We start from the raw sequence: 11,967 nt of genomic DNA, 5'->3' as shown, positions 1-11,967 counted from the left end.
CACCGTTGTAAGCACAGTAGTCGTCGGTTGCGAACACCAGCGCAAGACAACAGTAGGACAGAGTTTCAAGGGACTCGTCCCACCGAAGCACTCCGAGTCTAGGTTCTTTTGATCCCACTGGGACTGCCATTGCACTTTTGCACGGAATGCAACAAAATACTCCAAATCAGGATCCGTGCGATCAGACGACTGCAAGTTTCATCACAACCCTAGTGAAGAAGTACCAACTCAAGAGTGAGCTGCACTGCCACTTGGACACTCATTTTCCAATTCGCGTCCAACATCAATCCCCAATCATGCGCGTTGCCTTTGCCTTGTCTGCACTTGCCGCCAAGCAGTCGGTGGTGTCGCTGATCGCCGACGAACGGTTGAGCCTGGAGCAAGAGTTGGCCGAGTGGAAGGCCGAGTTTCGCGGTGGCCCGTGAAAACAACTTGCTTCCCACCACCAACTCGATCTTGAGCGAAGATGAACAGGTGGACGCCGAACTCCAGCGCATCCTGGACTCCAAATTCTCGGTCGAAGGAGCTGCGTTGACCAACCCCGACGCCACGTTCGACTGGCGCAACCACTTCGCCTTGCTCAGCAACGACGAGTTCAAGAAGTACGTGGCCGTGTCCTTTGGTCGCGGGTCGCACTTGCGCGGCGAGATTATCGACACGCTCGAGGACGAGACCGCGTCGTTGCAGGCGACGTCCAAGGACTGGACCACGTCTGGCTGTGTGAATGCCGTGCAAAACCAAGGCAGCTGCGGATCGTGCTGGTCGTTCTCGTCTGTGTGTCACGGGGTTTAAGCGACATTTAGACGGGCAGGCGCGGCGCAGGCAAGCAGAGAGAACACGCTCCAAGTGTGAGGTTCGAGGCAAAACGTAAAGTCGAGTTAGTAGATTTAGCTCAGGGGAAGAGGTAGACTAATAGATAATCTAGGTCCCTGAGATCCGGGGGTCTGATCGGGAGATCCGGAACATCCGAATCCCACCCCGTGACATGTGGGTGTGGCCGAGTCGGTGCACTGCATCAAGACGGGCACGTTGCTCAAGTTGGCTGAGCAACAAGTGACCAGTTGCTCCATGAACGGAGGCAGCCAAGGCTGCAACGGGGGCTGGCCCTAGTACGCTATCCACTACGCTGCCAGTGGGTTATGCTTGTCGTCGGCGTACCCGTACACGTCCGGCAGCACCGGCCAAACCGGCGCCTGCAAGAGCTGCACTAAGCAGGCACTGGCCATTGGATCCAGCGTGTGCGTGTCTGGGGGGCGCGGGGGTCAAGATTGCGTTGGCCAAATAGCCCGTGTCCGTGACCGTGGAGGCCGGCAACAACGTGTGGAAGAACTACAAGAGCGGGGTGGTGTCGGTGTGCCCCGGGTCACAGTCTGACCACGCCGTGCTCGCCGTGGGCAACGATGGCTCGTCCTTTAAGGTCAAGAACTCGTGGGGTGGGGGCTGAGGCAGCGACGGATACATCTTGCGCAGCGGCGTGAGTGGTCAAGGTACGTGCAACGTCGTGGGCGCCGCCTCGTTCCCCCGCATTTAAACCGACAGAGCTCGCTGCTTGCGGATGCTTGTAACGTCAGTCCAGATGACATCAGAAATCGCCTGTCGAATCGCTTGCTTTAACGGCCGAAAAACCGTTACCTCCAGTGGCTGGAAAAGGTGGGTCGAGTTTGCGGGCAAAAACTGAAGGAGAATGTCCAAGGCTTTGGCTTCGTCGTATTCCAAAATAAGCAGCACTGCACGCTGCATGGTGGAGGGAATGTTGTCGTTGAGCATCAAGAGCCACTTGCGACAAATGTACGAATTCGTCCACCCCTTCTCAGAGGTTGTAACGGTTGCTCCAGGGATCGTAAGGTTGTCACATGTATCGGTAGATACACGGTCTCCAGGCAGCACAAAGAGCGGCGGTATCTTGGCCCCATCAGCAGTCACATATGCGACAATCGTGACGTGAGAAGCGGCAGATGACTACTCGGCGTAAACAGCCTTTGTCGTACGGTGGACCACAACCTTCCTTGCTGTCTTCGAGGGCGAGAAGCTTGTTTCGTCCATGTTGAAAATTCGGCTTGGGTCCATGTTCAGCATTGACATGGAGTGTACGAGCTCGTGAAAGAATTCGACGACCGTATCTTTATCGACACCGTTTCGGGTCTTACTGAGCACTTGAGCCTTTGCGATCTTGATTTGAGGGTGTCGCTTGAGGAATCTTGTATACCATCCGGTCGTCAGTTTTGGGGATGCATGTCTTCGACCACGGCGACGATTTCGGTGGCCTTATCAGTTATTTCTCGACATCCAACTGGATGCCCATCACGCTCCATGGCAAGTATCCAGGCCACCAAGTCGAGTTCGAACGGCCGTGGCAAGACTGGTGGTGGCCCCATCGACACCGGTTGTGAGTTGCCGTTACGTGCATTGGTCACGTGTTCACGGAGTGTGCGCAAGGGAATGTCGTGAGCACGAGACGCTGAGGCAATAGTGTGTTCTTGAGCTAACACTGCATGCACGACCACACGCAACGTGTCCTTCGTGTACGATGTCCGTGGCGGCATTTCGTTGTCAATTCAAATCGAAAACCTCTTAAAGTGTATAAGTTTTGCCTCCATAATTTCTCACGAGGTCAATATTGTAAGCGGTTTTCTTTTGTCCAATACAATGTTATTGGATAATTTATTTTGGCGGATTACTGGTCAGTTGGCGGATCACTGATCGGTCACGTTAGTTTCAGAACTTATTTGGAGTGAACATGATTATCATTTGTGCTAACGTGATCGACAGCTTACTTATTGTGTTCAAGTATTGTAGCCTGAAGGGGCATGACACGGTATATGTAAGTACACCTTTTTGCAGTTAAGTTGGACTAATGCCCGATATATTTGGCGGTGTGCCCGATATAATTAGTCATATGCCCGTTTAATTTGGCACACCGAGGTCGTGTCCCGAAATATTTGGCCGTGTGCCCCAGTAATTGGTCATCTGCCCGATGAATTGTGTCGTATGCCTGATGAAAATTGACTTACTCAAATAATAATATTCCGTGGAGTGCAAATCAGCTTTGGTGGTTGAAGTTCGGAGGAAAAGGTAAGAATTCGAAATTTATACTTGAATAAAGTAATGTTTATGGTCATATGAGGGAGATTTGCGCGGCTTTCCTCCAATATGTTGAATGCTCATTATTCGAATCGCCAAGGAGTGCACAGCATGGACGTAGCTGCACCCCCATGAACTCCAGTAATGATGTCAATTGAAATATTCCCCCTATAGTCCAACGTTTCGTCCATACTTCCAACCTCGTCCAAAATTTGAATCTGTCGCGCGCAGAGCTCACTTTTCGATTTACCTCAAGGTACGCACAATCGATAGACGCGCGGAGGCCATGGGCAACATGGACGTTGGTATGTGACGTCACAGCAACGATGCTGCATGGGTCGTTTAACGACTATTTCTATACTAGGTATTGAATTTACTTTTTACTGTATTGCGTAATTTCCATTTTCATCGGGCACACGACACAATTCATTGGGCAGATCGGCAATTATATCGGGCACACGACCTCGGCGTGCCAAATTAAACGGGCACATGGCTAATTATATCGGGCACACCACCAAATATATCGGGCACACGGCCAAATATACCGGGCACACGGCCAAATATATCGGGCATTCGTCCAATTTAACTGCAAAAAGGTGTACTATAACGTTAGTATTGTATGTACTATACGTGAAGCTAACGTTATAATGTTGGTATTGTACTATACGTGCTGCTAACGTTGTCAAGTGCATGTTAATTATACTATAGTATTACTATTAATAGCTACTTCGAAGTACTATAAATAGACTTTTTTACGTGAAATTGGGCAGCTTATTTGACTACCAGTAGTGTACACAAATCATTTATATTTTTATTCTAATACATTTCCTCATATACATGGTTGGGATTCCCAACTTTCAAAAAATGTACTATTAATAGTATGTCCGAACTTGAGACATACTTTTTAAATTAAAATACGTTGACGGAAGCATGATCTTTGTGCAGGTCTTCCTTGTTGGCCGCCATCCATTTGCGAAATACGACTGGAATGTCGTCCAGCAAATTAGCCGCATTGTCCAAGGACGATTCTTCATTGTCGAGTCCCAGCAACTTCCCCAAAACTTGGTGTTGGTCATCCACGAATCGCGCTTCGTCCAGGCGCTCCACGTGTAATCCGCCATCGCCGAGCGCAATCTGCGCCTCGAGGTCTTCGGTCACCTCTCTACCACCTTCGTGGTAATCTTCAATCGGCACGCATGACGGACCGTTACTTCATACGATGGCACCAGCTGCTGAGTCTCCATCACATGGCCTGTGATGACTCTGGTCAGTTGGCAGGGTCCGCGCCAATGCAGGGCCAATTTTGTCGGAAGGTTGACGACCGATCCGATAAGCAAAAAATCGCCGACCGAAAAACCCGCAAACTTGACTTGGGATTTTCGGTCATGGCGTCCGCGCGCTTGCTGACGCAACTTGTCGCTTCGCACCGCAACGTTGCGGTGCATTTCTTCAAGTGCCGCTTGGAGGTTCGGCACATGTTTTTGACGGGCGTCGCCAAGCCAGTCCGCGCCGTAAACTTCCTTAGACGTCGGGTGGACAAATTCTTCCAGTGGGGTCTTGGCTGGCAGACCGGTAAACGCTGTCACAGGTGCAATTCCTCCTAGCAGGTCCGCCGACTGATGGTTGAGGGCACCTTGAACGAGGGGCAACACTTGCGGCCATTCGTCCGCGTGCAGCTTCATTTCGCTAAGCAGTGCCTTCATGGCGCGCAGCACTAGTCGGTTGACTACTTCTACAGTCCCGTTCGTCCAAGGACTGTAGGCTGTTGCGATGTGATGGTGGGCACCCACCAACACCCGCACCTCCTCGATTACTTCGTTCTTGAAGTGAGAACCGCCATGTGATACCCATGTGTCAACGCAGCCGAACGTGGTAAACCACGTCAGCGGACTCTGCCGCGAACAGCTGCACAAAGCCACTCATGCCGTCCTTCACGACAAGCACTTGTGTTTGGCCAGACTTGACCATGGGCATCGACAACCAGTCGAAATGGATGAGCTCGTTCGGCTTCTCCACGTGAAGCACCGAGCCTACCCACTTGCAGCATCATTGTACAGATATTCTAGTTTCGGGGTTTCGGCCGCGAGGTCGACGAAAGACTTCACGTCATTCTCGTGCCTGAATAAAGTAGTGAGGTCCTTCCAGAGTATGTAAGGACACCATGTTCAGAGCAACTTCCTTCTACCACAAATGACATACTCATGAGACTCTAATGCGATTCACCTCGCCATCCCAGGCTGTCGCCATGGATGGATGGATGATCAAACAAAACACAAGCGTATCCGGTTTTACCAGCAAACCAACCATTTATGTTGAAGTCGAACAGTGCAATCTGGCGCTTCGAGAATGGGTCCATGCAGGCATTCACAGGCATCGCGAACGGAGGCGATCCATTGCACTGCAAAGCATTGATCTGCCCCTAATACTTCTGGTTCTTGGGCATACAAGCGCGCCTTTCGGCCTTGATCGAGCCCGAAAATGTCGGCGGCTGCGGGATCGCTGCCGCGTTCCATACGGCCGAAACCGCCATCGCTGCCCATGTCCGTGACGGAATCCGACGGCGGGTCGTTGTCAGCAAGCAACCGTACTGGCGCGCCATCGGCTTCGGTCGTTAGTGGAGCAGCATCTGACACAAACGCTACGCAGCTTGTGTTCTTCGGGTTGTGGCAGGGGTATAAAACCCACCACGTGGCGGTTGCCACTCGTCGACAGCAAGTGGCTGTCGTCGTCGGGACAATCTGAATGGGTTCTCAACGGTACACCGAGCGGCACGCCCTCGCGACTCCTATATCCGGTCACGCGACCGCGATCGTTCTTCGGCGTTCGTTGGGCTTTCCTCGTCGAAGGAATGTTCTCGTACCATCTCCAGTGAATAGCTCAATAATGAACTAAAGATATCTTTGTTTTGTCTCCCGCTTCTTGGCTTTCGGCCACGGGACTTTCGTCAAGGTAGCAAGTATAAGATTGACCTTAGTTAGGTTAAACACGCCACGAGGCACCTACTACCATTCACTAAAGTACTCAGTACCTCCAATAAGATATCGGAATCTTTGACACGGCACATACACAGAGTGTGGGTCAAACTAACACGCGACCCAATTGATATGCACACTGCAGAACAGTAGAGTTGTCAAAGCTGTAAATAATTCGAATAGAACTGTAAAATTCTACTTCGAAGTAGTTACGTTTACAGTCGCACTGGTGGGGATGCTCTTAACTCACACACACGGAACAGAATACAGTTGATATATCGTTGTAAAGTGGACTGTGCGTGGGTAACTACTTTTCGTGGCACTTGAGCTGGTCCAAGAGGAAACTGAGTTCCACCGCCTTCTTTTTGAGCAATTGGTATCGTTCGCTCACACTCATGTGCCCACCGTCCAGATCCATCTTGAGCAGTACTTGGTTGTTGTCGGTCTTCAGGTCACGCAACTTCGCCACCTGCACATGACACAAAGGAAAACCTCATAAATAACTCCAAAATCCACAAAATACCGCCTCGAATTACTCATAACAGACAATTAACTCACCCATTTCGTGGGTTCCCAATACCCCACGCGGGAATCAAAGAGGCCACTGGTCACGAGCAGGTTTGGATACGCTTGGGCTTGCACATTGTCGTAGCTACATATCCGTTTGAAGTTGTATCGTTGGACAAAATCCCGTTCAACTTGAACTATATATATATATATGAAGTTTGAGATAATAAAACGTACGGTGAATATTGCAACATGTACTCGAAATATTCGAGTTCATTCGGGTTGCCCCAGTCAGTCCATTCCATCGTCGTGAGTGGAATCGTGGAGTCGCACATGCTGTTCATCACATCGACAAACGGCACTGTCGCGATCGTCTACTCGTAGGAGACATATATTAGCCAAGCTATGACGTGGCAATACGAAAATGTACCGCTATAAACAAGTCCGGACGCATGTTCAATACTGCCCCAATAAGCAACCCGCCAGCGCTACTGCCTTCGCACGTCATGTGGCTTGGGGACGTTACCTTGGTGGCCACCAAGTGCTCAGCGCACGCAATAAAGTCGGTAAATGTTGTCATCTTGGTCAGGTACTTGGCCGCTTCATACCTAAGACCATTGTAATCCGTAAGCCATTTCTCATAAGTGATATGGACACTGTTCTTACCACGTGCGTCCGTTTTCACCGCCGCCACGGATATGCGCGATCACATACACCACGCCGCGGTCCAAAAAGGGCAAAATCGTGGCTTCGAAGTTCGGTTCTAAATATTCCGTCATTTACATGTCCACCTTCACATACGGTTTTTCACAAAACCACGCACCAACCGACATTTCGTACGACCCATACCCATACAAATGCAGCGCTTGCGGGTTGCCCTCCGCTTTCTTCTTATCCTTTCGATAGATCACACTCATGGGAATGGTTGTGCCGTCGCTTGCCGTAGCCTCCACCCGTTCGCTATGGTACAACGAACTAAACACATGTTAGATTTATCCGTAGATATTTTCTCCTTACCGATCGTAGTACGGCACCGGCGTTTCCTTCAAAATCACCGTCTTGTTCGATATAAAGTCATACTCCACAGTTTGCACGGGGGTCGTCAGGGAGCTGTACGTGTATCGGAACTTAGTCGTGGCGTATTCAACATTTTTAGCGGTGCCCAGAGAGTAGATGGTTTCGGGCATGTTGAGGCGGGTCCTATGCCACGTCGAGTTGTTGCTGTCTCCTATGAGAAAGCACCATCGGTACAATGATCATTTGTAACTACTACGTAGTAACTGTACAAATATTGCCAAATCCCGGTAGATTGTAACTACTACGTAGTAACTGTACAAATATTGCCAAATCCCGGTAGAGTAGTTAGCCAATCAATTTGCACGAAGTCATAGTCAACATATAATGAGTGCATGAGTCATGTGTTTGGTATAGTCAACATATAATTAGTGTGCATGAGTCAACCAACACCACTGATGTTTGGTACATAACTAGTTACAAGACTCACAGTCAGTATAAGTTACAAGATTTACAGTCAGTACAACGATCGATCACTCGAGGGAATTGGTGTTGACAATTAGTGTGATTTGGGTAACCAAATTGCAGCAATACAAAACCACAAGTCCATACAAGTATGAAGGCAATAAGACGGACATAGGGGGGTCACGTACTACCGCAGATCCAGCGCTGGGTGAGGCTGTCTTGGCGCCCGTTGAGCACAAAAAACGACTCGAAGCAGATCACGGACTCCACTTTCACAGTCGGATCATAAGAAAACACGGGTGTCCATTGGGAGTTTTGTGCCGCCTTTTGTTTGTCCAACACGATATGGAGTGGCACCGACATCAGTTTGAAGTTGACGTCGCCGTCTCGATTCGTCGAGATCAACAACTCGTTTTGCCAGTGCTCGACCGTGTATTGCACACCCTACTCATCCTCAAATGATTACTATTACCATGAAAAATATTAATATATATGGAGCATAATACTAGTATATGCCAAGAAAGAGCTGGCAATGTACAGTACAGTGAAAAACATGCTAGTTGGCCTAAGTGATACAACCTACTAGTATAAAGTGTGTCCAATCATAATCGAGAAATTTTGGGCCAAGCTTATGATTGGTTTAAATAAGCCAATCATATATGTTTAGCTTGTCAATTTCGAAGCACCAATATTCCACTAATATACATATATATATTCCAGCCACGAGTTAGAAACTCGTACAAACATATTTGTTTTGTCAAATCCGGTCCAATCACTTTACACGTTTGAGATATTTGAACCAATGAACGATCATTGATCCAACCAAAACATACATCTTGGAAATTGTATGCAATAAATTGAATATCAGCTCACAGCCCCCAATAAAAATAGATATATTCTGTATACCTGAACACGTGGTGCGACGACAGCCAAGGACGGTTGGGGGTCGTGCAAATCGAGCACGCGCACTTCACTGGTCTCTTCGGACGAGGAATGAATGACAAGGAACCGGCCAGAGCTGGTTTTCAACAGATCGGCGAAGAGCATCTCGTCGTCCTCGGTGAAAAGACTCGTGTTATCCGACTGCGGCGCGCCTATCAGATGCGACCACACCTTGTGGCTGCGGTGGGCGGCGTCCTGTGTCACATAAAACAGCGTCTCAGCGTCCCGACCCCACACGATCGTGCCATCGCACCCTTCCACGGCCCTGTTTATGGTGTTGGTGGTTAAATCCTAAATAAAATACGAACAAAACATGTCAACTAGATGTCCAGTTGAGGTTAACATCGAGACAAAAGTGCACAATATAAAAAAAGGCATCTACTGGCTGGTGGATATATCTATAAATGGTGGCATGTCTGCATTGGGACGCCAAGCATAGCAATGTCTGTAGCAATTTCTGCCCAATGGAACAAGCCAAGCAACTTGTCTAGTATTTTGAAACAGGAGGTTCGAGTGCGGGTACCTTGATATAAATGTCGTACGTTTGGTAGGCCATAAAGTCCACCGAGTACGCGAGCAACTTGTGGTCAGGACTCACTTCGACGCTGCGGACGCCGCAGTACGCGTGGCCTTCCGCCAATTTGTTGACGTCAAGCAAGATTTTCTCGGCGCCATCATCATGACGAGGCTTGCGGTAGTGGATGCCGTACGCCTTGCCTTCTTCCGTGCGCGTGTAGTACACAAAGTCACCGTGGGGGTACGGTGCCGTCTGGTCAGTTTCCTGCACGTGGCTGAGCAACTCCTTGTACAACTCATCCTGCAGACTGTCCAAGTGACTCAACGCCGCCTTCGTGTAAGCGTTTTCAGCCCTCAAGTGGTCCAAGATCTCCGTGTTGGTGCGGGTATCGTCGCGGACGTAATAGTACGGATCTTCGAGGTAGATGATCGGCTCCATCGGCTGCTTGCCGCGGTTTTCGCCCGGGACTTTGCCAAACGGTACATTCTGTGGGCGCTTCTCAAGCACTGGAGGCGTCAGCGAGGCTGTCGTCGTCATGTCTAGAGCTGCAATGGCGCCCAAGTTCGCTTGCATGTTCGTTGAGTGGAGGTGAAGTCAAATGCGAAAATGGCACTGACGAGTGAAAAGGTGTTTTGAGTTTATCCAAAAACCAAAATTGGTTTTGACAACCAAAAGCAGCTTGAAGTGGGATAGACGGTGCCTTTTCGCGGGCCAAACCGCACTGGTTCATGTCGCAATGAAAAATACTACTAGTACGTACTATTTATAGTAGGATGTATTAATAAGTATCAATGCTGTACATGTAGTAGTACTATCCGATAATAGAGTTATTTTTCACCAAGAATCCACACGAATTTTCCAATACAATTTCACTGAAAATCCTTCGGGGAAAATCTTATTGGAAGGTGCTTTTGCTATAGGGAAAATTCACATTTAAGCAGAACTACCGCTGTGTTTGTTGTTTTGGCTCTTCTGGAGCACCTACCGGTAGTGCACGCCTCCCAATCTTTACGCATACCAACAACCCAGTGCAGTAGGTACAATGTGTGCAGTTTGTGGCCTTGCACCATCCCGATAGGCTGTAGTGTGCGTCGTGCCGCAGTACCAACACGTCCGCTTTCAGGTGGTCGATGAACACAGGAATAGGATGTATCTCTCGGCTGGTTTATGTTGGGCACTATCACACCGCTTGCCTACGTTACTGTATCCTCGCTCACCTACTAAAGTACAGCTCATCTACCGGTACGTTTGGTGCCGACCATGCCATTCAGCGAAAGTGGTAATTAGTTCAAGTGTTTTGATTGGCTACTGTGTGTGAAAAGGTATTCCCAGTCAGAAATTCTGATAGAATATATTCATCAAGAATTTCCCAATATAATCCCATTGTGGAACTTTACAGGAAATATCACGTAGCAAAATCACTCTAATGTGAGAATTATAGGTGAAGAATTGCGAATGTTTCGACCAAGATATATCCAGATGTAAGGCGAAACCCAATGAATGGGTTTCGCACTAAATCCAACCAATCACGACGGTAACGCAATAAGCTACATTCCATACAATCATTCTTACTAGTACGGTACTAGTATCAACAACGAGGTTCACCCATATCCGGACATTCCACTTTGGAATGCATGTGCCAAAATGCACGCGAAACCCAACCTGTCGCCTTGCATGACGTGAAGAAGGCTGCTCTGGCTGCTCGTGGAATGTTGCCAGATGTGAAAAAGAGATGGTTGAGTCGGAATTTTAACCAATTCGAAGAAACAGATATAGAGCAGATAATTGAACTGACCACCGAGGTGGTTGTTTCGTTGGAATGGGCGAACTGTGTTCTCAACTGAGCACCTTGATGTCGAACATGACGATTGCGCGAGGTGATCGACTTGATTCCAAGTCCTGGGAGTAGATTTGGAATAATATATCTCTTGCATTTGTATTGAATTATTTTTGTTGATCGGTCTATTGCACAGTAGTACCAAATGTGCACTTTTTATCGAACTTCAATCTTGTATCGTGCATTTCATGTGATGCTTTTCTCTCGGCTGTGTTCACGCATTTTGTCCTCGCCTATCAAGTCGCCTAGTCTATCAACTCTGACAGGCCGAGACAGTGGCCGCTTTATACTTGCATGTTCTGTCTATTCTTCATGTCTCTACCCTACCCTAGTAATTGCTCACTCAATCACCGCTCTAGCACAAGCAAAAGAGCGCTGATTCTCACACTTCAGTGTTTCCCTTTGGCTAAGTTTTAGCCCATAGGAACGAATCTAGATAGTTTTTAAACGACTAAATCTCACTTTCCGTTTTCCCTTCTCCTGCACACTTGGTTTGTCTTGGACACTCTGCGCAAAGTTGCTACACGCCTATCACCTTCGCTTACCTCCTGTTTACTACATTTTGACAGGATATTAGCCCTCCTGCTACGACCATTACCGCCTACTCCGGTATTCTTCTCGACGACGCTTAC

The 11,967-nt window shown here is 48.6% G+C and overlaps 2 protein-coding genes across 2 annotated transcripts; one reads left to right on the top strand and one right to left on the bottom strand.

Annotated features, from left to right (window-relative positions):
• Positions 1-296: 296 nt before the first annotated feature.
• H257_15505 (hypothetical protein) lies at positions 297-1,444 on the top strand (the record flags this gene model as incomplete). Its single annotated transcript, XM_009843633.1, has 5 exons — positions 297-414; positions 467-786; positions 1,003-1,053; positions 1,111-1,236; positions 1,286-1,444. The coding sequence occupies 5 exons, from the start codon at positions 297-299 to the stop codon at positions 1,442-1,444; spliced, it is 774 nt and encodes a 257-aa protein (XP_009841935.1).
• Positions 1,445-6,308: 4,864 nt separating this feature from the next.
• H257_15504 (hypothetical protein) lies at positions 6,309-10,071 on the bottom strand (the record flags this gene model as incomplete). Its single annotated transcript, XM_009843632.1, has 10 exons — positions 6,309-6,522; positions 6,612-6,705; positions 6,798-6,934; positions 6,991-7,168; positions 7,227-7,323; positions 7,384-7,535; positions 7,578-7,788; positions 8,228-8,483; positions 8,946-9,272; positions 9,505-10,071. 10 exons carry the CDS (start codon positions 10,069-10,071, stop codon positions 6,361-6,363), a joined length of 2,181 nt encoding a protein of 726 aa, XP_009841934.1. The 3' UTR covers positions 6,309-6,360.
• Positions 10,072-11,967: the final 1,896 nt, after the last annotated feature.

This window comes from Aphanomyces astaci, assembly GCF_000520075.1.
Source record: "Aphanomyces astaci strain APO3 unplaced genomic scaffold supercont1.71, whole genome shotgun sequence".
Lineage (NCBI taxonomy): Eukaryota > Oomycota > Saprolegniomycetes > Saprolegniales > Verrucalvaceae > Aphanomyces > Aphanomyces astaci.
Note: the sequence above shows the minus strand (reverse complement) of the source record. Positions and strands in the feature narration are given on the sequence as shown.